Source organism: Leucopleurus acutus, assembly GCF_964270905.1.
Source record: "Leucopleurus acutus genome assembly, chromosome: 17".
Lineage (NCBI taxonomy): Eukaryota > Metazoa > Chordata > Mammalia > Artiodactyla > Delphinidae > Leucopleurus > Leucopleurus acutus.
In genome coordinates, this window is record NC_139159.1 from 59,338,832 (window position 1) to 59,366,123 (window position 27,292).

General features: G+C 35.3%; 1 protein-coding gene across 3 annotated transcripts in view; it reads right to left on the reverse strand.

Moving 5' to 3' along the window:
- Positions 1 to 27,292, reverse strand: part of CSMD3 (CUB and Sushi multiple domains 3) — a gene marked incomplete at both ends in the record, with an annotated part of 1,083,475 nt that overhangs the window by 381,543 nt on the left and 674,640 nt on the right. For all 3 annotated transcript variants that reach the window (XM_082858355.1, XM_082858354.1, XM_082858353.1), the window contains 5 exons: positions 90 to 278; positions 1,955 to 2,170; positions 5,371 to 5,487; positions 10,198 to 10,386; positions 13,452 to 13,639. In XM_082858355.1, coding sequence (XP_082714481.1) covers positions 90 to 278; positions 1,955 to 2,170; positions 5,371 to 5,487; positions 10,198 to 10,386; positions 13,452 to 13,639 — 899 coding nt within the window. The remainder of the gene's footprint in view (positions 1 to 89; positions 279 to 1,954; positions 2,171 to 5,370; positions 5,488 to 10,197; positions 10,387 to 13,451; positions 13,640 to 27,292) is intronic.

The following is a 27,292-nucleotide window of genomic DNA, read 5'->3' on the forward strand; positions in this document are numbered from 1 at the left end:
AGATTATTAAAAAACGAAGGGCGTATAACCATGCAACTCCATGGACAGTGACTACACATACAAGCAAATGAAAGCAGCTGACCACGTACCCACACACCTTGGCAGAGGTGCACTCCACACTCGTCGGCCGCCACCAAGACAGATGATCTCTGGCGTCCCTTCCAGACGATAACCTGATGAGCATGAGAAGGCCAGAGTGTCACCAACCCCAAAGCTGAACCCAATTCGGTTACCATATTGAGGAATTCCAGGATCTTCACAAGGTTCCAGATTATACTCTGTAATTGGATGAAGAGAACAAAGAAAATGTTAGTAGTAACCTTTAAGGGTATATTCCTATTTGCAAAATGGATGCTTTTAGGGCCAGCCATACATTTTAAAAGTTACTATATGTAAAATTATGGTTATATGCTGATGGCACACATAATTTTCTTCTTTTGTGAAAGGTCTACTAATTTAATGAATACTCTTATGTGTGAAATTCAATACAGGTGAGAAAATGTCACCTTCTGAGTGATACATTGAAAATGTAGCTATTTATCTTGTATTTTTTCTTCTGCATTAGAAAATTTCCATTTCATAGATTTTTGACTTATAATAATGGCATAATAGATTCATATTTTCAAATGCAAAATGCCATTTAGAATGAAATGATTTGCATTTTGAAATGACTTTTACTTAATGGTTATAGTCTAAATGACAAAGGCTCTTGTGCCTCTAGTATACAAGAAATTCAATACATCCATATTCTGAAAAACATGTCACTTCAGACGCAAGGGTTTATGTAAGACTGAAGTGCTCATAAACTGAAAATTGTATATTATAGATTTATACAAGAAAACTTCCTCAAGCAATGAATGAGCACCATGAAAATGAACAGTTAAACACTCTTCAGGGTATGAGAGAGTAGAGTTAATTAAACAACAATATTATAATTTATATACAGTCCTAAGAAGAAGTAGCTTATCTAAAAATATTTCCAGAGCACATGCTTAGTATGTAATTGCAGTGGAGAACAAGAGGGATTGTTTCACATTGATGAGCTATTATTTTATTGTTTAAAAAACTTATTTGGATATACTTTTAACATTCTAGGTTAAAATTGATTATGCTCATTTGCTATTCACTATGAAATACCTTAATTATTTTAGAAGACAAGTATTTTCATGTAAATACTAGAATAACTGTTGAAGGATGAGGTTAGTATTTTTATTTTATTTATATAAATTATATATTATTTATAAAATTTTGTATAATTGTAATATTATAAATTTAATGTTAGTAGGTTGGCATAAGATTTACTTATTAATTTGTTTCTGTATTCTTTTTCACTACTCCATTTAACTAGAAAGTAGAACTAATACGAATACATTTTTATTCACTTTGGTCTTATAATTTTTTTCCTGTAACCCAAGTTATAATGTTGCCTACAGATGAGGTTATTCTAGAATAAAAGAATAACCATATTAACTTGTTTCTATATCATCTAGTTGCAAATGAATAAATTAAGCTTGTCTTAATCTTGGCCTATAAACTATGCCTTTTTCTGAAACACAAAACTAGAATATTACTGGTTTAACTAACATTTCATTTATGGCCTAATTGAAACTTTAAATATATGTATGAATTTCCATTTTAAGTTCAACTGGCATTTTAGCAAGTTCTTCTCTGTTAGAATTCTGCAGGATGCAAGTTAAAGAAATGTATTTATTGTATTTCTATTAAATTTTTTAATGAATTGATTTATTTTTTGCTATTGTTTAAAGGTTCCCTTTAATGTATTACTATAGACAATCTTCAAGGCATTTCAACGTTTCAGTAAAATTTGTTGGCAGATAATTTCTTTGTTTTCTTCTTTATTTCTTTTCTCTTTTTTTCTCTCTCTGTTTTGTCATACATAACAAAAGTTATGCTCATACTTTTAAAAATTTGATTTTTAAACTTGTTTTCTTACCAGAGAATGTAATATTGAATCCTTCATATGATATTGAAAAATCTGAAATGAAGCGCAACTGAGCCCTGAAATTTCCATAGAGACCAGCATTGATTGTTGAAGGAAGTTCTGAACCAGTCAGGCGTGCCAGTGGTTGGGTAAAACTACCATTCTCTGTGATCAGTAAGTAGTCATGATGGTCTTCCAAATGAAAGGTGTGAAAATTGAACTGCACACCTATTAAGGAAAAGATGAAAATTAGACTTATAAACTATATCAGTAAAACACATAGAACTGGGGCTTCCCTGGTGGCGCAGTGGTTGAGAGTCCGCCTGCCGATGCAGGGGACGCGGGTTCATGCCCCGGTCCGGGAAGATCCCACATGCCGCGAAGCGGCTGGGCCCGTGAGCCATGGCCGCTGAGCCTGTGCGTCCGGAGCCTGTGCTCCGCAATGGGAGAGGCCACAACAGTGAGAGGCCCGCGTACCGCAAAAAAAATAAATAAATAAAAATATAAAAAATGTAACTCTTCTTTTTTTCTCTCTCTCTCCACAATGAGCCTTTTTTAGGAGGGGTCCAGAAATTAAGTCAGTCTTTCAAATGTTCTTCAGTGTAAATGTGGTAATTGACACTAGACAGATGTAAATGTGAATGAGGTGTCAATGTGGCAAGGAGAAGATGCTCTGCCATCTAGATTAACTGATATCTAAGTTTACAAAATAATGAATGGAAATTCACATTAAGTCAATTTGATTTCAATCAGAGACTAAAACTAAGAAAAACTAGGCAGGTAATACAAGAACAGATGGAAAAAAAAAGAAGAAAAAATTCATTATGCATGTTTTTCTTAGAAAAATGCGGTTGTTCTGATATGCACTGAATTAATACTCGGGAAAATTAAAAATTCTGTTAGATAGTGATGCTAATAAGCCCATTGTCAAGTATTACATACATAGTCTTTCTGAGACACACTTTCTCCATTTGAAAAATGGGGTCCTAATAGGGTTGTCTTGAAGTTTAAATGAGACAATATAGGGGATGACTTGGCACAGTGCTTTCACAGAGGAAGTACTCAGCAATCGTTAGCTATCGTTATTGTTTAATCCTTCAACATGAAAGTAAATTGGTTTCATGTCACTCTGTCCTAGTCAGCGACTTTATAAAAGTAAGCCTCTGTTTATCAGATTACAGTTTAAGCAATAAAATCTGTTTTCACTGCAGCAAAACAATATAAGACCTTCTGCTGAAGGTCAATTAATACAAATAAGAATATGATACTAAGAACCTACTATATTATAGGCATTATGGAATATAAAAAAATTAGAAGATTGTAAATAACTCATGGTCCATCTGAGGGAAAAAGATACATAAAATAAAAGTTCAAACATTATGCTAAGTGCTATAAAATTGATTAATGTGAGGCAATATAGGAGCATAGAAATAGAGGTAGTTTGTCAAAGGTATCAGCAGAGGCTTCTGAAGGCAATGGCCTTCAAAAGTGAACAGATGTTTGTGGAATAACAACCCTGGGATAGACATTTCAGGAAGAAGAAGTGCAGGCAAAGACATACAATCTTAATAGGGCAATGGGTGTTGAAGAATAGTGAGAAAAAATCAGTGGTTTCAATATCATAGTACCTTCTCATAAAAGTGATAATTCAAGAAGCCTTATTAAGGCAATTTTTGTTACAGAAATATAAGAAAAAACTTGGGCTTGAAGTCAAAATATCATGAATATCTAGGTTTTAGTTAGTTATGACACTAACTATGACCTTGAGGGGGTGACATATTGACACATGTGTGCACGTGCATGTGCGCATCTGCGTGTGCTGGGTGAGAAGTTAAATTATATTACCTTGACAATTTCTCCAAACTTTAAGAGATTATCCTTCACATAACTTTGGCTACACTTTGGAATAGTTGTACTTCCAAACAATTTTGTTGGCTCGTAAAAGAAAAGCATATAATCTGCATTTCTTGCCATGTAAATACAGATTTAATTAACACTTGCAGTCTGTGAAGATGCAAAACCTTAAGTGTTAATTAAACCTCTATTTACATAGTAAGCAGTACGTAGCCCTCCATTTTCTTGTATAATACAAAGAAGCTTATTTTGAACTCCATTAATCCACTACACACTGAAATAATAATAACACTGGATGCTTTGGTTAACATCCAGCAAAGAGTCTTCCATTATGGAGAGCAACAAAAATGACAGTTTACAAAGTCTTCTACCTCATTCCTGCTGTACAATACCACAATACTCATTTTAACAGCATTTTTTCTCAATTATATTTAATTTCATTAAAATAACAATCCTTATATAATCCTCACTGTCAATAAAAGGATGTATAATTTTAATAAAGGCAAACTTCATTTGTATCTCAAATATTCTATCACAACTGCAGATATATCTCACATAGTTGAACAGGAGTGTAAAAACACATTGTGTAAAAAACAATGAATTCAAATTATTAAATAAAGCTTTAATTTTTAAAATTGTAATATCATCTTCTCATTGCTAGGATTTTGTGGGTGGGGTTATTTTAGATCTTCTATAGTAAAGTTAATAAGTACAATGTAATAGTAAAAACCAATAAGAATAATATAAGAATAGAGCTAAAACAAAAACTACTTCTCCAAAGCAGTTTTTATCATGAATAAATTAACTCTTTTTAAAAAGATTAGCATGTAGATTTTTTCAGGTAAATAATTTTCATCCATTTTCGTTTTGATATATTAGAATGCCCATTTTCCCAGTGTCAAGTTTTTGCCTTAACCACTTATATTGCTAATATACTATTTTGGTTGTATTGCATGAATAAACCATACTTAGTACTACAAGGAATTTCATTTATTTGTTCAAAGGACATTTATTAACATCTACCATATGCATAGTGCAATTTTATACTCTCATTCAATTATGTGAGATATAACTTCAGTTCTGACAGAAAATTTGAGACAGATATTTCTAGAATGGTTATAAATTTACACAGGAAATATAGCTATAATAAATAATCATAAACATTTTAAAAACAAGTGTATATAAACATGTACTGTTTGCTTTACAATTGGTTCAGCACTTCAGAGTATCTTCCTATTCCCCTTTGAACTTTTGAAATCAACCCACTGTGCCAGAGACAAAAACCATCCTGTTTGAGATTCTGTTGATATGAAAATTCCAAATAACATTAGTTTAATATATCAAAAGAAAATAAATATCTCATATTACCATTCTGACAAAAACGTGAGTATACTACTATAGAAAAGTAAATATAATCCTCTGCTGCAGTTACTCAAATTGAATTTTGTGTTAGCATATTTTAGTACTGATCTGGTTTTGCTCATGCAAAATGACATTGTAAAGGACAATGAAATAAAAATAGATGCAATGAAAATTCAGAAGATAGCCCATTATCATTGTATGAGGCAAATTACCTTTTCCATGGGTTACATCAACAGTCCACGTACAATTCAGAGAATTTGGATAAAATTCCGGGTAACCAGGTGATAAGATTGTTCCACTAGGCCCTCTAACATCTCCTCCACATAATGCTGAAAATACAAATAAATGTAGTCATCTGATCAGGTATAGTTAGAGAGGCAGAGGCTGAACAAATCTCTCTTAAAATAGAATGAGTCTGATTATTTTTGCTTAAGTTACTTCCTGGTAATAACAGCAATGTGTAAAGACCTCTTCCAATACTAAGAAATCATTTCGTCCTTTGCAGCAGCAAAGAGAAGAAAAAGATATGTAATAGAATCTGAGAATTAATACTGGCCCCAGGAGAATTTAGCTCAACTTTCCACATTTGCATTTGAAGTACATACTTATCTTACACATTTCTAATTATAAGCAACATTTGCATAAATTGGTTGTAAATTAAACATGAGGAATTAATTCTTTAGCAGTCCCTCTTTTACTAAGCTTTAAGAAAACAAATTGTTAATTATACAAAATTATTTATTTTAGATTCCTAAAGGGATATATGTCATTCTTCATAGAATTCTTTTTAAAACAGTGAAGTAAACCGAAATTTTGAAGGGTGCTTCTGCACTTGTACATTTCTCTGGGAAATATCATGAACAAAAAGGGGTTTCTGAGAGGATATTGATTTTTAAGTAAATACTCCAAGATAATAAAACTAAATAAATGTTTATGAACTGAGGTCAAAGAAATTGAAATTTAATTCAATGTTCATTTACTCTAGAATAAATGACAGTTTACAATGCCTTCTACCATCAGTGGTTATGATATGCCAGATAATTTTACCAGTATTAAAAATTAAAGGAAACAAAGATATAGTCAGGTAAGAATGTACATTCTCGTGGAAGCAGAGAAAAGTTGACTCCTTATTCTATTCCACTTGGAGATGTCTACTCTCTTGGACATGGGCAACATGGGTAAGGGCAGTAAGAACTGTGAATGCAACATACAGCCTTATCTGCTCTGATCCTTGCTCAACTTCTCTGGGATACCAGAAAAGTGAGTTTTGGCTTTATTGTCTTCCATGATTTCTTCCAAGTGGCAACGCTGAAAAGGAAGAGTTGAGGCAATCTGGCTGCTATTCTACACTGACCTGACTAGAAATAGTAAGTCTGCAGTTCCTAGAAGTATTTAAGCAGGCTTAGATTTACATAAATATACACACAATTAAAAATCACTCTTGGGGCTTCCCTGGTGGTGCAGTGGTTAAGAATCTACCTGCCAATGCAGGGGACACGGGTTCGAGCCCTGGTCCGGGAAGATCCCACATGCTGTGGAGCAACTAAGCCTGTGCACCACAACTACTGAGCCTGTGCTCTAGAGCCCGTGAGACACAACTACTGAAACCCCTGCGCCTAGAGCCTGTGCTCTGCAACAAAAGAAGCCACCCTATCAGAAGCCTGTGCACCACAATGAAGAGTAGCCTCCGCTCACTGCAACTAGAGAAAGCCCACGCACAGCAACAAAGACCCAACACAGCCAAAAATAAATAAATTAATTAATTTAAAAAAAAAAAAAAGAAAAACAGAACACTCTTCCTTTTGCTACTTCTTTTACTTCATTAAGGAGTAAAAGAAGGTCTTGACTAGTACCTCACTTGAAGTTGTCTTATAGGCCACCTTCTTGAGACCAAGATAAGGCTATGCTTCCAATTTCATTTATTATTAAGACATTTACAATAATATTCATGGTCTGGAAGCCTAGGCTCCTGTTTAGAGCCTGCACAGACCTTTATTGGTGATTATTCTTACTGAAACTTTCAATTTTCGTTCAATTAAAAAAAAAAGCCTCATTGAGCTTTTGTGATCAAGTTAAGGGCTAGGTATACCATTTCCATTGTATCTTGATGGTTCTAAGTTTTTAAAATTTCCTTGTGAAAATTTCCTATTTTTCAGTCACATATTCCAAGGAGTACAGAATATCCATAAACTATTTAAACAGCTATATGTATTTTTTATACAAAATTCTTAAACATGTGGCATCACTGAGGAAAGAATAACAAATCTACAATTGTACCCTTCATTTTAAAGAATCTTAGTACTTTACTATTGCAGAGAATGTGGGCAGGAGGCCATGTAATAGTAGACTTGTGCACAGGATCTGGATCAAGGCTGCCTGAGTTTCAATCCTGATTCTGCCATTAACTAGTGGGATGACACAGGGCAACATACTCAATCTCTGTTTGCCTTAATTTTCTCATCTGTTAAGTGGTGATCATAATGGCACTTACCTCATAGAGTTATTTTGATAAAACAAGTTAATATACCTAAAGCACCTACAGCAGTACCAGCACATGGTAAACCCTCATTAAATGTTAGCTATTATTATTATTATCACCACCAACCCTCACTGACTAGTGTGCTTTGTGAATCAATTAACTATGGGCTATGAAGAAACTATAAGAGCTGACGTGTATAAAAGTGAGGCATGCTGTACCTTGAATATCCAGGCAATCTAGGCCAATGGAGGTTATACTCTTGGATCTGGAAAATCAATTCTGTTTATTCACTTCTCCTCCCTTTAACCCCAGGAAGTTTAGATTAGCTGCCTCCGGGGAAAATGTTTAAACTGAAGGAAAACCCTAATCAAATCAGTTTACTAGTTATAAGTAATTGAGTTCAGTTAATTTTAGAGGCTTTATACAAAGCTCAGACATTCAAAAAATGAATATAATTTAGCCCTTGTCCAGTTATGCTCAGAATGAAATGGGGATACAAAAGAGGAGGACACATGGTTAAGAATCATGAATTCCATGATTAATAATTTGGACTTTCATTCCTAAGAAACAGAGAGCCATTAAGCATTTTTTGACATGGGATAGAGCATGAGATACCCTTAGTGTGAAGAAAGGAGGTTAGATTGAAGTAGTTGGATATTGAATTTAAGGTTGATTGAAGTTGCATTGACAAGAGATGATGAGGGCCTATGTTGCTCCCAGGAAAACTAGATACACTCACTTTTATTATTAATAATATTTAAGCATGCTGGTATACTTGGACATTATTTTTATTCTCCTGCTTCTTCTGATAACATTGCCGCCACACCTTTTTACTTTGGTGAATTTACTCATGCCAATCATGTGGCTTCACCAGGACCTGACAAACATAGTATCTTTACACCACAATCATTTGTCTCCAACCACAAGGACGGATGGACACAGGACCTGGAGAAAGCCAATCGTAAAGTGTGCTTCTCCTTTTCTACAGTTACGAGTATAATTATGGACTGATTAGAGACCTTTCCTGGGATTTTTCTAATTAGAACAACAAGGAAGAACTCTCATTCTCCTCTGATCCTGGAAATACGAGGTTACATGTTTCCATCTTCATGAGAGTGTATTCTCCACTTCCCGTATGGAAAAAGCCTGGCTGCAGTTAAAGAGAATGATGCCAATAGAGAGAGAAAAGCCAAGATGGAAATAGAGATATCCTTGAAAATGTTTGAATTCATGATTATAATTAGCAATGAGAAGTATGCCACCCATACCTTTTCTAAGTTTGAAACTTTGAACAACAAATTCTGCTTTCATTTTTTAAAATCAGTTAGAGTTGGGTTTCTGTCACTTACAACCACAAGAACGCTATTACAAATGGTATTGTACCAAATACAGGGAAGAAGTGCTGATGATTCTTTTAAACCTTGTTATAAAAACAAATTGACCGGCCTTCCCTGGTGGTGCAGTGGTTAAGAATCCACCTGCCAATGCAGGTGACATGGGTCCTGGAGGATCCCACATGCCACAGAGCAACTAAGCCCGTGTGCCACAACTACTGACCCTGTGCTTTAGAGCCCGCAAGCCACAACTACTGAGCCTATGTGCCTGCACTTAGAGCCCATGCTCTGCAACAAGAGAAGCCACCATGGTGAGAAGCCTGTGCACCTCAACGACGAGTAGCTGCTGCTCACTGCAACTAGTGAAAGCCTGCATTCAGCAACGAAGACCCAACACAGCCAAAAATAAATGAATTAAATAAATAAATAAACAAACAAAGAAGCAAAAAAACAAACTGACCTAAAGCTGTTACAGAAAAATGATGGCACTGACAGTATTTGAAAATTTAATTATGAAATGACAAACTTAATCTTCCACTTGGCAAAATAATAAAAGTTAGGAATAGTGTTATAAATAAAATTTAAAGCCCAGAACTAAATAATGAATAGATTTACATTGTGTGTGTTTTTATAAAGCAAGTGTGCAAGCACTTCCCAATCATAGGAAAGCAGCTTCTTTCACTGTATTTTCATATGTGTTTTCTGAAAAATGAAGGATTGCTGACTTAGTCTCCACAGAAACAAAGAAGAGGTAAGGACACTGGTATAATATTTTCTATAGCCAGGAACTTGCCACCACAGGGCAGTCTGGTACATTGCCACAGGGCTGTGTAGCTAGGTAAAATTTGGACGAGTACATGTTGCCTTTCAGGCAGGAGGTAAATGCTCTATCTCTTCATTGCATTCATCTGACACCAACATGACACCTTCAATGCTATTTTTTCAAGGACCCGAAGCACACAATGGGCACCTAAAATGGTTACCTCAACACATTTTAAAAATACATATAGCATCCTTAGGCATGGGGTAAGTCTGGCTGATTATCAGTATTAATTCTTTTGTTTCTTTATTAATGGTTTGATAACATAAAATTGGCAGACTTCAAGATATTCTTTTAAACATATGAAATACTTATATTTATGTTCAGCCTCACATTTTACAAGATTATGTTGATTTTTTTTTTGGTTTATAAATCAGTTTATTTTGCATATTGAATGAATTCTTACCATCACATGTTGGAAGTGGATGACTCCACCAGTGGTTTTTCTCACATAGAAGGGGCTCTTCATGGCTCAGCCTGTATCCTGGGTCACAACTAAATGAAACAGTAGATCCAATGGAGAAATCATGACCATAGCGATGACCATGTACAGGTATGCCAGGGTCCAAGCAAGAATAGGTGTTCACTGTAACACCTGGAAAACAAAGGGAATATGAAAAAGAGTAAGCTTGATGAGAGTCAAATCACTGAAATTGATTCTCATTCCTTCAAACAATTGTGAGTGGTAATTTTTACAAATAAATTAATGTGCCCATAGCTTTATTTTAAAAACTAGCAGTTTATTTAACAAATTTTTTGACATTTCCTACCCACAAGGACAAAAAAATCAGGCCATTAGTTATATAAAAACTTGAAAATGTACAATTATCTATCAAACTTTGTATTATAAATTATATATATATATACACACATATACAATAATAATCATAGCAATAATTAATGTTTGAACTTATTATATTCCAGGTACAACTCTAAAATGTTTGCAAAATTTGCCTAATTTGGTCATTAAAATAATTCTATGAAATTAGTTTTATCATTAAAACTCCATTTGATTGCTTTAGGAGGCTCTAAATATGTCTTCAGAGATTGGTATCTGTGTCTATGGATTTGTTCTGCATCCACTTATCATTGTCTTGTTTTATGTAATATTTAGATATCCAAGAAACATTATTACATCTGTATTTCAAGAAATACAACATAATAAACCCCCTTGGGGTTGAGGGATTGTACTAAAACAAAAAAAGGAAAGTCTATTCTGAGTTATTTTTATTATTTTAATGTGTTTTGTAAACAATAAATAATCTTATTGGTACAGTTTTTGTAATCTTCCTGTTTTGAGAGGAAGACATAAGGGGTAAAAGTGCCCAAGACAGGGAATAAAATAAAATTCTAGAGTGCAATCACTGGTAGCATTGCAAGAAATCCTTCCCATAAAATTTTGGTTCAACTGGAGAGATCGAGTTTTCTCTTTTAATGGATTCTATTAAAATACAAATTCACCAAACACCAAATACATTTTTAATGTTTTAAGTAGTATAATAATTAAAGTTTTACTCTGCTGATTTTGAGGCATGTGAATGATTCATTTAAAGAAGATAGTTTGGTTTCCTTCAGCTTGAGAAACTTATTAAGAAAGTGTCAACAGAAAAAGTGTTTTATTTGTTTTCTTGGTAGGAAAGGGTTTGAGATGTTACTAAGTAAACCAGAAGACTAATTAGAATAAAAATGAAAGAAAATGATCTTTTGTAAACAAATTTAAATTGAAAATCACTGCCTCGACGCAAGAGGGAAGAGATATGGGAACGTATGTATATGTATAACTGATTCACTTTGTTATAAAGCAGAAACTAACACACCATTGTAAAGCAATTGTACCCCAATAAAGATGTTTAAAAAAAAAAATCACTGCCTCCTGGCCAGATGTGACCAAAATCAATGTCTGTTGCACCTCTCATCAACCTCAGCATTTCTTAGCCTCCACTCTACCATTTAGGCACTAGCCCTCAATAATAACTTGGACTATTTCACCAGGGCCTATAAGTGACAAACTTGCTGTCTGTAATAAAGACTCTGCCTTAGCTAAACTTGTTAGGCTCCTCCAAGTCCTTATGATTAGGTCTGACCCTTGGGCTCTGTCCTTAGCCCACTTAGTTCAGTTTTAGCAAGAATCTGAACTAAATCTGTTGGGTCAGTTTATTGAAAATCCCCACACTTTTAATAACACTTTGCATGATGGTTTAACTTAATCCTTAAAATAATCCTGTGTCTGAGAACATGATTACAACCACATACCTTGGTTGAAATGGGACTGAATGTGATATATCGGGCATAGGATAGAACAATGGACAAAACGAAAAAGGTGTCTGCCCATTCTAGCATATTGATACAAATTAATTGTTAGTGAAAATTAATTTTGAAATAGATTTTTTAAAAAAATGACTACTCTGACTCAGCTTTAACTAATAAATGCTAAAGATCTCAATTAAAGTCCTTTAAATTCATTTGAATTCCCAAGCATGTGTTAATCCTCTCATTGCATTTTACAATAAAGTTTAGGAAATATACTTCCATGCCACAAAGCTCTAAATAAAGGGAAGTTAATATAATTAAATAATATTGTGGATAAGGTTAAAAAGAAAATAGCTATAAATATATATTAATGATTTTAAAACCCATGCACCCAACCAGATTTACTGAAGAGAGACACCCTACATGGGATATAAAGTTACAAATTTTAAATGCTGAAATTTTCTCCTGAGGGGGAAGTGGGCATAGGAGACTTGAATATAAAAAGAAGTGATATAATATCTATCTGAAACTGATATAAAGATATCTTGCAGTAATCTTAAATGTACTGTTAGATACATTCACCAAAACTGTTTTTCATGACAAGATATATGGCAATGTATTTTTAGATGAAAATGTGTGCATATGTGAGTTTATATATATGTATGCAACCATACATCATATACAATACAACCACATTTATTTAAATATGTCAGATGTTTATAAACAAAACAGAGACTCGTTTCTATGCATATACCAGCATCAAGTTTTAAAAAAAATCAGACATATTTTAGACTTCTTAAACAAAAAGTATTTTAAGTGAAATTATTCTAAACTGATTCCAACACTGTGAATTAGAGCCTGTTTTAATATATAGCCTTTGGCTAGTTATGTTAGCCATAGCTGCATATATATGAGTATGTGTTTTACTTTTCACTGTTAATATAATTTTCAATACTTCATACAAAATAATAAAATTGAATATTTTTAATGGAAATGTATGCAATGAGTATGAATAAAATATAAAAGTATGATTGAATTTATGAAGTAAATGCTAAAAGAATTTGTCAATGTTCATATACATCTTAGACTGCCATTTACTGCCTATTGTTGGCTTTTCAGCACAAATAACGATTACATGAACTCATTTTTAAAGATTTTTTTATTTGCTATTTCTGACGTTTCCTTAGTATTTCCCTTCATAATGATATTACATAGATATTGTTGGAAAAAATCTAATACAGGATTTACTAAAACACACACCTTGTAACCTATTAGCATTCTCATAGGTCAAGGAAAGCTTTGATCTTCTTTTCTTTAATAAATCTCCTAGTTCTCTTAATGATACAATGGTAATACCAAAAGTATGGAAAACAGAGTAACGAGATCAAAAAACATGTTGGCATTACTTACTTTCATAATGAATCTTGAAACCATTATTAGAACGGCTATTGTCTGTTGTAAATAGAAGGTATATAAAATTACTGCTACTAAATAGAAACTGGGGCACCTGTGTGCCATTGTAAGATCCAAGCAAGGGTGACAGAAGATTTGGCCCATCATGAACTTCCAGAACGTCATAATTCAGTTCAGTCTGAAATCTACGGTTAAGAGACATATGTGAAAATATATTTATTAGAATAACACTGTATAGGAAAATAACACTTTAGATTGCTATTTAACTTATTATTTATAATTTTTACCAGCTTTATATACAATTTTCTTAAGCTTTTCTAATATCTTATATATCATTTAAGGCCCCACCATTTAAGAATACCAAAGTTATAAGCTCTTATTCCTATGGACAATTTTCATTTAAAAAGTATGAATACATACTTGTTGTTCGCAAGTAAGATTTCTTTCAAATGTTACAGATTATCTTCAGTAAATAAATAGCCTTTTCATTAACCAAGCATGTTTTTGGAGTCATCTTTCTTTTGCTTTCCTCATTTCTATGGAAAACTATGTATTTATTTTCAATCTTCAATTAGATCATCAGAATTTCATCTTAACAGTGTACTTATTTATCTTCAATCAGATCATCAGAATTTCATCTTAACAGTATACTTCAAATCTGACCTCTGCTTCATATAGTTGTTTTATTTTTGATAAATCTCTTTTGGCCATTACATTTTTTATACAATATTTATTTAGATTTTTGGCTGTTGTTGCTGCTATTGTTTTCAATTTTTTAAAAGATACAATTGTTTTATAAATTGTATTCAACACAGAGCTACTTTTAACATGTATAACATATTCATAATAAAATAAAATTTTGCATTCCTTCCTTGCACTTCAAGAGTATACAACAGTCTGAATCTGGATCAGAAATCTTAGTTGGGGGAAAAACATTTACGTGGAATCATGAATAGTTGAGCATCTTACTCACTTCCCATAATGAAACTGCAGCCCAGAACATTCTATTCCTGCCTTCACCAAGGTTTTCCTATACATATTTCAGCTTTCAGCTTAAATTGGTCCACAGGAAGCCCTTCCCTGACCTCACAATGTAGGTTAGTTTTACTATATTGCCACAATTTATTGTGCCTTTTGTGACACTAATCACAGTTGTTTGCTTGTTTGACAGCTGTCTCCGTTAAGAGTCTATAAGCTCCATGAGTTCAGACAGTTTCTGTTTTTGTTGATGTTTTGCATATAGTAGACACTCAGTAAGTACTTATTGGATAAATGAAAGAATGAATGTATTTTAAAGAAAACAATACTTTCTTTTCTCTAGGGCTGTTACCAACTTTATCAAAAAAGCACTCAGTATGCTTGGATACTTCAGTGCTAACCATGCATTTTCACCCTTTTAGAATATATCTTCCAACACATTTTTTGGCAACTAGTTATATTCAGTACACTTTTAAAAATAATTATAACTTGAAAGGTCCACCAATTTTCAGATAATAACTTTATCATACCTACCAGTCTTTTCCAGTATTACAAGATTAAACTACATTATTCCTCAGAAAAATAAAACTAAAACAAATAAAACTCAAAACCTGGTAAAAAAAATTGAAAGAAACATTTAAAAATTAGAAACTTTATTTCATTATAAAATCTCCAATATGAATATAAACATGGCACAAAAGTAGTCAAAATGTATAATTTAATGCTATTTAAGAAAGACAAATGAAATATTTTTAGATTTGTACCACTGTTACATCCTATTAAGCAAGACTTAGTAAAATGAATGGATTTCATAAGTTTATCTTACTCTTTATTTTGCAACCTGGAATATATTGTATTTGTCTAAAAATAACTTTTCCAATAATATGATTTAGAGTAGTAAATGTATAATACACTATTTCCTTTAAAAAAATGATCAGGCAATTACGCATTGTGAATCCATTATTTGATTGTTTGGTAGTCAGTCTATTGTAGTGTGTATATATATATATATATATATATATATATATACTACAATATATATACAAAATATTTTTTTTTTAGGAGTTTTTTTTTTTTTTTTTTGCTGTCCGCAGGCCTCTCACTGTTGTGGCCTCTCCCGTTGCGGAGCACAGGCTCCAGACGCGCAGGCTCAGCGGCCATGGCTCACAGGCCCAGCTGCTCCACGGTATGTGGGATCCTCCCAGACCGGGGCACGAAGCCCTGTCCCCTGCATCGGCAGGCAGACTCTCAATCACTGAGCCACCAGGGAAGCCCTAGGAGTTTTTTTTTAACTTTTATACAGCAGGTTCCTATTAGTCATCCATTTTATACGTAGTGTATACATGTCAATCCCAATCGCCCAATTAATTACACCACCACCACCACCCCCCACCACTTCCCCCCTTGGTGTCCACACGTTTGTTCTCTACATCTGTGTCTCTATTTCTGCCCTGCAAACTGGTTCATCTGTACCATTTTTCTAGGCTCCACATATATGTGCTAATATGCGGTATTTGTTTTACTCTTTCCAACTTACTTCATTCTGTATGACAGTCTCTAGATTCATACACGTCTCTACAAATGACCCAAGTTCGTTCCTTTTTATGGCTGAGTAATATTCCATTGTATATATGTACCACAACTTTTTAATCCATTCGTCTGTCGATGGGCATTTAGGTTGATTCCATGATCTGGCTATTGTAAATAGCGAAGCAATGAACATTGGGGTGCATGTGTCTTTTTGAATTACGGTTTTCACTGGGTATATGTCCAGGAGTGGGATGGTTGGGTCATATGGTAATTCTATTTTTAGTTTTTTAAGGAACGTCCATACTGTTCTCCATAGTGGCTGTGTCAATTTACAATCCCACCAACAGTGCAAGAGGGTTCCCTTTTCTCACACCCTCTCCAGCATTTCTTGCTTGTAGGTTTTCTGATGATGCTCATTCTAACTGGTGTGAGGTGATACCTCATTGTAGTTTTGATTTGCATTTCTCTAATAACTAGTGATGTTGAACAGCTTTTCATGTGCTTCTTGGCCATCTGTATATCCCCTTTGTAGAAATGTCTATTTATGTCTTCTGCCCATTTTCTGATTGGGTTCTTTTTTTTTTTTTTTTAATGTTGAGCTGCATGAGCTGCTTATATATTTTGGAGATTAATCCTTTGTCCGCTGATTAGTCTGTAAACATTTTCTCCCATTCTGAAGGTTGTCTTTTTGTCTTGTTTGCAGTTTCCTTTGCTTTGCAAAAGCTTTTAAGTTTCATTAGGTCCCATTTGTTTATTTTTGTTTTTATTTCCATTACTCTACCAGGTAGATCAAAAAAGATCTTGCTGTGATTTATGTCAAAGAGTATTCTGCCTATGTTTTCCTCTAAGAGTTTTAGTGTCTGGTCTTACATTTAGGTCTCTAATCCATTTTGAGTTTACTGTGTGTATGGTGTAAAGGAGTGTTCTAATTTCATTCTTTTACATGTAGCTGTCCAATTTTCCCAGCACCAATTATTGAAGAGACTGTCTTTTCTCCATTGTATATACCTGCCTCCTTTGTCATAGATTAGTTTACCATAGGTGCGTGGGTTTATCTCTGGGCTTTCTGTCCTGTTCCATTGATTTATATTTCTGTTTTTGTGCCAGTAACATATTGTCTTGATTACTGTAGCTTTGTAGTATAGTCTGAAGTCAGCGAGTCTCATTGTTCCAGCTCCATTTTTTCCCCTCAAGACTGCTTTGGCTATTCAGGGTCTTCTGTGTCTCCATACAAATTTTAAGATTGTTTGTTCTAGTTTTGTGAAAAATGCCATTGGTAATTTGATAGAGATTGCATTGAATCTGTAGATTGCTTTGGGTAGTATAGTCATTTTCACAAAATTGATTCTTCCAATACAAGAACATGGTATATCTCTACATCTGTTTGTATAATCTTTAATTTCTTTCATCAGTGTCTTATAGTTTTATGCATATAGGTCTTTTGTCTCCTTACGTAGATTCCTAGGTATTTTATTCTTTTTGTTGCAATGGTAAATGGGAGTGTTGTCTTAATTTCTCTTTCATATTTTTCATCCATAGTGTATAGGAATGCAAGAGAATTCTATGCATTAATTTTGTATCCTGTAACTTTACCACATTCATTGATTACCTCTAGTAGTTTTCTGGTGGCATCTTTAGCATTCTCTATGTATAGTATCATCATGTCATCTGCAAACGGTGACAGTTTTACTTCTCCTTTTCCAATTTGGATTCCTTTTATTTCTTTTTCTTCTCTGATTGCCGTGGCTTGGACCTCCAAAACAATGTTGAATAATAGTGGTGAGAGTGGACATCCTTGTCTTGTTCCTGATCTTAGAGGAAATGTTTTCAGTTTTTCACAATTTAGAATGATGTTTGCTGTGGGTTTGTCATATATTGCCTTTATTATATTGAGGTAGGTTCCCTATATGCCCACTTTCTGGAGAGTTTTTTATCATCAATGGGTGTTGAATTTTGTCAAAAGCTTTTTCTGCATCTATTGAGATGATCATGTGGTTTTTCTTCTTCAATTTGTTAATATGGTGTATCACATTGATTGATTTGCATATATTGAAATGAATCCCAATTGATCATGGTGTATGATCCTTTTAATGTCTTGTTGGATTCTGTTTGCTAGTATTTTGTTGAGGATTATTGCACCTATATTCATCAGTCATACTGGTTTGTAATTTTCTTTTTTTGTAGTATCTATGTCTTGTTTTGTTACCAGGGTGATGGTGGACTCACAGAATGAGTTTGGGAGTATTCCTTCCTCTGCAATTTTTTGGAAGAGTTTGAGAAGGCTAGGTGTTAGCTCTTGTCTAAATGATTGATAGAATTCACCTGTGAAGCCATCTGGTCCTGGACTTTTGTTTGTTGGAACATTTTGAATCACAGTTTCAATTTCAGTGCTTGTGATTGGTCTGTTCATATTTTCTATTCCTTCCTGGTTCAGTCTTGGAAGGTTATACATTTCTAAGAACTTGTCCATTTCTTCCACGTTGTCCATTTTATTGGCACAGAGTTGCTTGTAGTAATCTCTTATAATCTTTTATATTTCTGCATGTCAGTTGTGATTTCTCCTTTTTCATTTCTAATTTTATTAATTTGAGTCCTCTCCCTCTTTTTCTTGATGAGTCTGGCTATGGGTTTATCAGTTTTGTTTATCTTCTCAAAGAACCATGTTTTAGTTTTATTGATCTTTGCTATTGTATTTTTGCTTCTATTTCATTTATTTCTGCTCTGAAACTGATGATTTCTTTCCTTCTGCTAACTTTGGATTTTCTTTGTTCTTCTTTCTCTGGTTCCTTTAGGTGTAATGTTAATTGTTTATTTGCGATTTTTCTTATTTTTTGAGGTAGGCTTGTATGGCTATAAACTTCCCTCTTAGAACTGCTTTTGCTGCATCTCATAGGTTTTGTATTGATGTGTTTTCATTGTCATTTGTCTCTAGGTATTTTTTGATTTCCTCTTTGATTTCTTCAGTGATCTCCTGGTTATTTAGTAATGTATTGTTTAGCCTCCATGTGTTTGTGCTTTTAACGTTTTTTTCCTGTAATTTATTTCTAATCTCATAGCGTTGTGGTCAGAAAAGATGCTTGATATGATTTCAATTTTCTTAAATTTACTGAGGGTTTATTTGTGACACAAGATGTGATCTATGCTGGAGAATGTTCCATGCACACTTGAGAAGAAAGTGTAATATGCTGTTTTTGGATGGAATTTCCTATAAATATCAATTAAATCTATCTGGTCTATTGTGTCATTTAAAGCCTGTGTTTCCTTTTTTTTTTGTTTCGCAGTTCGCGGGCTTCTCACTGTTGTGGCCTCTCCCATTGCGGAGCACAGGCTCTGGATGCCCAGGCTCAGCGGCCATGGCTCACGGGCCCAGCCTCTCCACAGCATGTGGGATCTTCCCGGACCGGGGCACGAAACCGTGTCCCCTGCATCGGCAGGCGGACTCTCAACCACTGGGCCACCAGGGAAGCCCTTGTGTTTCCTTCTCAATTTTCTGCTTGGATGACCTTTCCATTGGTGTAAGTGAGGTATTAAAATCCCCCACTATTATTGTGTTACTGTCGATCTCCTCTTTTATAGCTGTCAGCAGTTGCCTTATGTATTGAGGTGCTCTTATGTTCGGTGCATATATATTTATAATTTTTATATCTTCTTGGATTGACACATTGATCATTATGTAATGTCCTTCCTTGTCTCTTGTAACATTCTTTATTTTAAAGTCTATTTTAACTGATATGAGTCTTGCTACTCCAGCTTTCTTTGGATTTCCATTTGCATGGAATATCTTTTTCCATCCCCTCACTTTCAGTCTGAATGTGTCCCTAGGTCTGAAGTGGGTCTATTGTAGACAGCATATTAATGGGTCTTGTTTTTGTATCCATTCAGCAAGCCTGTGTCTTTTGGTTGGAGCATTTAATCCATTCACGTTTAAGGTAATTCTTGATGTGTATGTTCCTATTACCATTTACTTAATTGTTTTGGGTTTTTTTTTAGGTCCTTTTCTTTTCTTGTGTTTCCCACTTAGAGAAGTTCCTTTAGCATTTGTTTTAGAGCTCATTTGGTGGTGTTGAATTCTCTTAGCTTTTGCTTGTCTGTAAAGCTTTTGATTTCTCTGTTGAATCTGAATGCGATCCTTGCTGGGTAGAGTAATCTTGGTTGAAGGTTCTTCCCTTTCATCACTTTAAGTACATCATGCCACTCCCATCTGGCTTGTAGAGTTTCTGCTGAGAAATCAGGTGTAAACCTTATGGGAGTTCCCTTGTATGTTATTTGTCATTTTTTCCCTTGTTGTTTTCAATAATTTTTCTTTGTCTTTAATTTCTGCCAATTTGATTACTATGTGTCTCAGCATGTTTCTCCTTGGGTTTATCCTGTATGGGACTCTCTGCACTTCCTGGACTTGGGTGGCTATTTCCTTTCCCATGTTAGGGAAGTTTTCGACTATAATCTCTTCAAGTATTTTCTCTGGTCCTTTCTTCTCTTTCTGGGACCCCTTTAATGTGAATGCTGTTGTGTTTAATGTTGTCCCAGAGGTGTCTGAGGCTCTCTTCATTTCTTTTCATTCTTTTTTCTTTATTCTGTTCCACAGCAGTGAATTCCACCATTCTGTCTTCCAGGTCACTTATCCGTTCTTCTGCCTCAGTTATTCTGCTATTGATTCCTTCTCATGTATTTTTCATTTCAGTTATTGTGTTGTTCATCTCTGTTTGTTTGTTCTTTAATTCTTCTAGATCTTTGTTAAACATTTCTTGCATCTTCTCGATATTTGCCTCCATTCTCTTTCCTGGATCATCTTCAGTATCATTATTCTGAATTCTTTTTCTGGAAGGTTGCCTATCTCCACTGCATTTAGTTGTTTTTCTAGGGTTTTACCTTGTTCCTTCACCTGGTATGTAGCCCTCTGCCTTTTCATATTGTCTGTCTTTCTGTGAATGTAGGTTTTGTTCCACAGGCTGCAGGATTCTAGATCTTCTTGCTTCTGCTGGCTGCCCTCTGGTGGATGAGGTTATCTAAGAGGCTTGTGCAAGTTTCCCGATGGGAGGGACTGGTGGTGGGTAGAGCTGGCTGTTGCTTTGGTGGGCAGAGCTCAGTAAAACTTTAATCTACTTGTCTGCTGATGAATGGGGCTGGGTTCCCTCCCTGTTGGTTGTTTGGTCTGAGGTGACCCAACACTGGAGCCTAACCGGGCTCTTTGTTGGGGCTAATGGCAGACTCTGGGAGGGCTCACGCCAAAGAGTACTTCCCAGAACTTCTCCTGCCAGTGTCCTTGCTCTCATGGTGACACACAGCCAGCCCCCATGCCTGCAGGAGACCCTCCAACACTAGCAAGTAGGTCTGGTTCAGTCTCCTATGGCGTCACTGTTCCTTCCCCTGGGTCCTGATGAGCACACTACTTTGTATGTGCCCTCCAAGAATGGAGTCTGTGTTTCCCCCAGTCCTGTTGAAGTCCTGCAATCAATTCCTGCTAGCCTTCAAAGTCTGATACTCTAGGAATTCCTCCTCCCATTGCTGGATCCCTAGATTGGGAAGCCTGATGTGGGGCTCAGAACTTTCACTCCAGTGGATGGACTTCTGTGGTATAAGTGTTCTCCAGTTTGTGAGGCACCCACCCAGCAGTTATGGGATTTGATTTTATTGTGATTGTGCCCCTCCTACTGTCTCATTGTGGCTTCTCCTCTGTTTGGATGTGGGGTATCTTTTTTGGTGAGTTCCAGTGTCTTCCTGTTGATTATTGTTCAGCAGTTAGTTGTGATTCTGGTGTTCTTATAAGAGGGAGTGAGAGCACATCCTTCTCTGCTATCTTGAACCAATCTCCCCCCTATTGTAGTATTGAAATTGGAGTTTCACTTTGATAGCTAGTCAGTTGATAACAACCAAATTAAAGTGCACAGAAGAGTCAGGGATTACTTTGAACTGAAACATAAAGAGACTTAATTCTTAATAGAATAGAAACATTAAATGGTGATACAGAGAACACTGTTCAGTAGGAGTGAATCTTTGAAAAGAAAATCATCACAGATTTGTCTCAAGGAACAATAAAAATACATTATAATAACAGGGGAAATGGACTAGAGTTACACAATAATTTGAATCTCTTTCACTTTGTATTTTAAGATAGTTGTACAAATTTCTCATGAATTGCCTCAATCTAGTGTTCATTTGTTTATGACATTATTGTTTATCATAAACGAATGTTATGGAGCCACTAGATGATATTAAAAATGAAATTGAATCTATTCTTACTCAATTTCTGGTGTCTTTTAAAATGTTCTTTGTGTAATTCAAAACCATTCTGACTAAACTGAAATAGTTCTCATTTTAAAAGCTGCGCTCAGGAAGACTGATACTGATAGCTTGTGGACAAGGAGATAAGGACAGGAAAGTGACTAGAAAGACAGGTTTAGGATTATTACTAGTAAAATGAATTCAGTTAGGAGCTGCCATATAATGAGAAACTTTAAGAAGTGAGGGAAGAAACAAAGCAAAAATTCCTCTGTAAATCTGAGAATAAGACAACAATTTGGCTATGTTAAGAGATAAACAATGAAAACACAAATGTCCGTTGGTGGTGCTGTTATTTTGTTGTGCATTTGATAGGAAATTGTAATTCTTAAGATTTTATTGACTTAAGCTACTTGAGATAATCTCAAGAAGCCAACTAATGGCTAATATATTTGTAACTTTTTAGTGGGTTTTTTTCTGTAGATTAATTCTAAGCAATCATGACATTTAAGAATATAAAAAAACCCTGCAAAATAGCTATGTGGCCACCTTAATTATATTATCTAATTTTTTAAATTTCATTTTCAACCTAATTAATTTAGGTTATTCATGAATAGTAGAAAGCAAATGATGTTACTCTGCAATAAATACAATCCATTATTTGGAAATAACTTCTATAAAAAAATATTCTCAGGATGAGAGGAACTATTAAAGAGTTCGCAACCAGTGTCCTTATAAGAGCTCGGCTGGAAATCAGAAGGGAACTAGTTTTTTTAAGAACATAATTCTTGATGGATACTTTAAAGATGATATCTTTTTCTCAAAACAATCTTAAGGGGGAAATAAAGCACCAAGATATTATAAGGTCACTAAATAAGGAGGTGTTAGATGTACATATTTCTGATTTCAAAGTGACTATTTTATGATACCATCTAATGGATAAAATTCTCATTTATAATTTTTAACTTGATGAACATTGTTGCTCATTGTTTTGCTACAGAGCTACTTCTAACCACATAACAGCTGTTTTTAAATGTGAATTACTTTAAACAAAACAGTTTCTGACAGAGCACATAGAGTATGGGCAGCCCTAAAGCAATATCTCACACGCTTAAGGGTCTTTAGATAAAAAAGAAATGGAAGATTTTTAAATAATTTTCCCTTCAAGTAGCTCAAACTCAAGAATCTTATGGGCTTGTGTGTGTGTGAAGGGCAGATGGAGGATTCAAACCCCCAAACAAACATTTCTGTTTAGAACATTTAAAAGAATTTGGGACTTTATTTATCTTAGTTACAGAAAGTATGATTCAAAAGAAATATACTGAAACAGTTGTGCCTTGTCTAAGTTAGTGAAAATACCATCAATAAATACATAAAGCATTCTAACTCTTGATTCTTCCAGTGTTTGGCCTAATTAACAAGGAACAGCTGAAAAAAAAATTATTGGTATCAAGGAAGTGAAGGAGCTAGGAGATTTGTAATATATTTGAGCACGTAATTTAGGGATTAAGAAAAGAGGCACAGTTGACAAGTCCTATTCAGTGATGCTAATGGGAGAAGCCAAAATCTTTGGATTCTGAGAATCATTTCTCACCCCAGGCCTGTTATGGTTCAATGTACAGAACTGTTTTCTGTTGCTCTGCACAAACCCTAACAGTGAAAATCACTTTTCAATTTGACTCTCTTGCTTCCAGCCTAATTTAAAAGATCTGTGTCTCAGGAAACAGATAAGAGAATAAGAAAGTGGCAGAGAAAAAAGTACTAGGTAAACCATATGCATAGAGATTAAAAGGTTTTTCTCTCTAGCATTGCATCTCATAAAAATGGCTGGAATGAGCTGTCTACTGGAGCAGTGAGTAGCCTTGCTGAGAATCAGAAGAGTGACCTAATAGAGCCAATCTTCAAGAACTGGAAAGAAATGCTTTTGTGCCCACGAGAAACTCTGGTCTTAAGTGCAGGGGGCGAGGCCTCTGAACGCAGCCCCCTATGACCAAGTGGAACTAGACTGAGCACAGAGGAAAATAAAAAAGTTTGGAGAATCCTGAAGTTGTAAACCTGAGGCCCACATGTAAACCTGGGTGGAAGCAGTAACCTGGGCCGCAGACGCCAGCTGAAGCCCCCAACGCTACACTCTGGTGCAGAGAAGACTAGTGCTCAGCGTCCTGTCCTGCATGACTCAGATACGACGCCCAGCCCTCAGGCGACTGCACCTGACCTGGAAGCCCCTGACAGGAGGCGGCCCCTAAGGTGTCTCTGGGACCCAAGGAGAGGAGACATTGACAGGACGCCTGGACCTCAGGTGACTTCATGACAGGACGGCAGACTGAGTTGTGTGGCTGACAGGGTCTTGGTGTTCCAGCTGGGTGTCAGGCCTGAAGCTCTGAGGTGGGAGAGCCGAGTTCAGGACATTGGACCACAAGAGACCCTTTGGTCCCAAGTAAAATAAATTGGCGAGAGCTCTCCCAAGAGATCTCTGTCTCAATGCTAAGATCCAGCTCCACCCAGTGGCCAGCAAGCTCCAGCACTGGACACCCCATGCCAAACGACTAGCAAGACAGGAACACAACCCCACCCATTAGCAGAAAGGCTGCCTAAAATCATACTAAGTTCACAGGCACACCAAAACACACCACTGGATGTGGTCCTGCCCACCAGAAAAACAAACTCCAGCCTCATCCAACAGAACACAGGCACCAGTTCCCTCCACCAGGAAGCCTACACAACCCACTGAATCAAACATACCCACAGTGGGCAGACACCAAAAACAACAGGAACTACAAACCTGCAGCCTGCGAAAAGGAGACCCCAAATACAGTAAGTTAAGAAAAATGGGAAGACAGAGGACTATGCAGTACATTAAGGAGCAAGATAAAAACCCACGAGACCAAAAAAATGAATAGGAAATAGGCAGTCTACTTGAAAAAGAATTCAGAGTAATGAGAGTAAAGATGATCCAAAATCTTGGAAATAGAATGGAGAAAATACAAGAAATGTTTAATAAGGATATAGAAGAGCTAAAGAGCAAACAAATAATGATGAACAACACAATAAATGAAATTAAAAATTCTCTAGAAGGTATCAATAGTAGAACAACTGAGGCAGAAGAATGGATAAGTGATCTGGAAGATAAAATAGTGGAAATTAAGAAAAGATTGAAAAGAATTGAGGATAGTATCAGAGACCTCTGGGACAGCATTAAACGTACCAAGATTGTAATTATAGGGGTCCCAGGAGAAGAGAAAAAGAAAGGGACTGAGAAAATATTTGAAGAGATTATAGTTGAAAACTTCCCTAATATGGGAAAGGAAATAGTCAATCAAGGCAGGAAGTGCAGAAAGTCCCATATAGGATAAATCCAAGGTGAAACATGCGGAGACACATAGTAATCAACTATCAAAAATTAAATACAAAGAAACAATATTAAAAGCAGCAAGGGAAAAGCAACAAATAACATACAAGGGAATCCCCATAAGGTTAACAGCTGATCTTTCAGCAGAAACTCTGCAAGCCAGAAGGGAGTGACAGGATATACTGAAAGTGATGAAAGGGAAAAATCTACAACCAAGATTACTCTACCCAGCAAGGATCTCATTCAGATTTGATGCAGAAATTAAAACCTTTACAGACAAGTAAAAGTTAAGAGAATTCAGCACCACCAAACCAGCTTTAAAACAAATGCTAAAGGAACTTTTCCAGGCAGGAAACACAAGAGAAGGAAAAGACCTACAAAAACAAACCCAAAACAATTTAAAAAATGGTAATAAGAACATACATATCAATCACTACCTTAAATGTAAATGGATTAAATGCTCCAACTAGAGACATAGACTCCATGAATGGATACAAAAAAAAAAAAATACCTGAATATATGCTGTCTACAAGAGACCCATTTCTGACCTAGGGACACATTCAGACTGAAAGTGAGGGGATGGAAGAAGATATTCCATGCAAATGGAAATCAAAGGAAAGCTGGAGTAGCAATTCTCACATCAGACAAAATAGACTTTAAAATAAAGACTATTACGAGAGACAAAAAAGGACAGTACATAATGATCAAGGGATCAATCCAGGAAGAAGATATAACAATTGTAAATATTTATGCACCCAATATAGAAGCACCTCAATACATAAGGCAAATGCTAACAGCCATAAAAAGGGAAATGGACAGTAACACAATAATAGTAGGGGACTTTAACATCCCACTTTCACTAATGGAGGTATCAACCAAAATGAAAATAGATAAGGAAACACAAGCTTTAAATGACACATTAAACAAGGTGTACTTAACTGATATTTATAGGACATTCCATCCAAAAACAACAGAATACACTTTCTTGTCAAGTGCTCATGGAACATTCCCCAGGAGAGAGCATATATACATACATACATACATACATACATACATATATATATATATATATATATATTTTTTTTTTTTTTTTTTTTGCTGTACACGGGCCTCTCACTGTGTGGCCTCTCCCATTGTGGAGCACAGGCTCCAGACACGCAGGATAAGCGGCCATGGCTCACGGGCCCAGCCGTTCTGCAGCATGTGGGATCTTCCCGGACTGGGGCACAAACCCGTGTCCCCTGCATCGGCAGGTGGACTCTCAACCACGGCGCCACCAGGGAAGCCCGAGAGCATATATAGGATCACAAATCAGGCCTTGGTAAATTTAAGAAAATTGAAATCGTATCAAGTATCTTTTCTGACCACAATGCTATGAAGCTAGATATCAATTATAGGAAAAAAACTGTAAAAAATACAAACACGTGGTGGCTAAACAATACACTACTAAATTACCAAGAGATCACTGATGAAATCAAAGAGGATATCAAACCTACCTAGAAACAAATGACAATAAAAACACGATGTCCCCAAACCTATGGGACTCAGCAAAAGCAGTTCTAAGAGGGAAGCTTATAGCAATGCAATCCTACCTCAAGAATCAAAAAAAATAAACAACCTAACCTTACACCTAAAGCAGTTATAAAAATAACAAAAAACCCACAAAGTTAGCAGAAGGAAAGAAATCATAAAGATCAGATCAAAAATAAATGAAGAAGAAATGAAGGAAACAGTAGCAAAGATCAATAAAACTAAAAGCTGG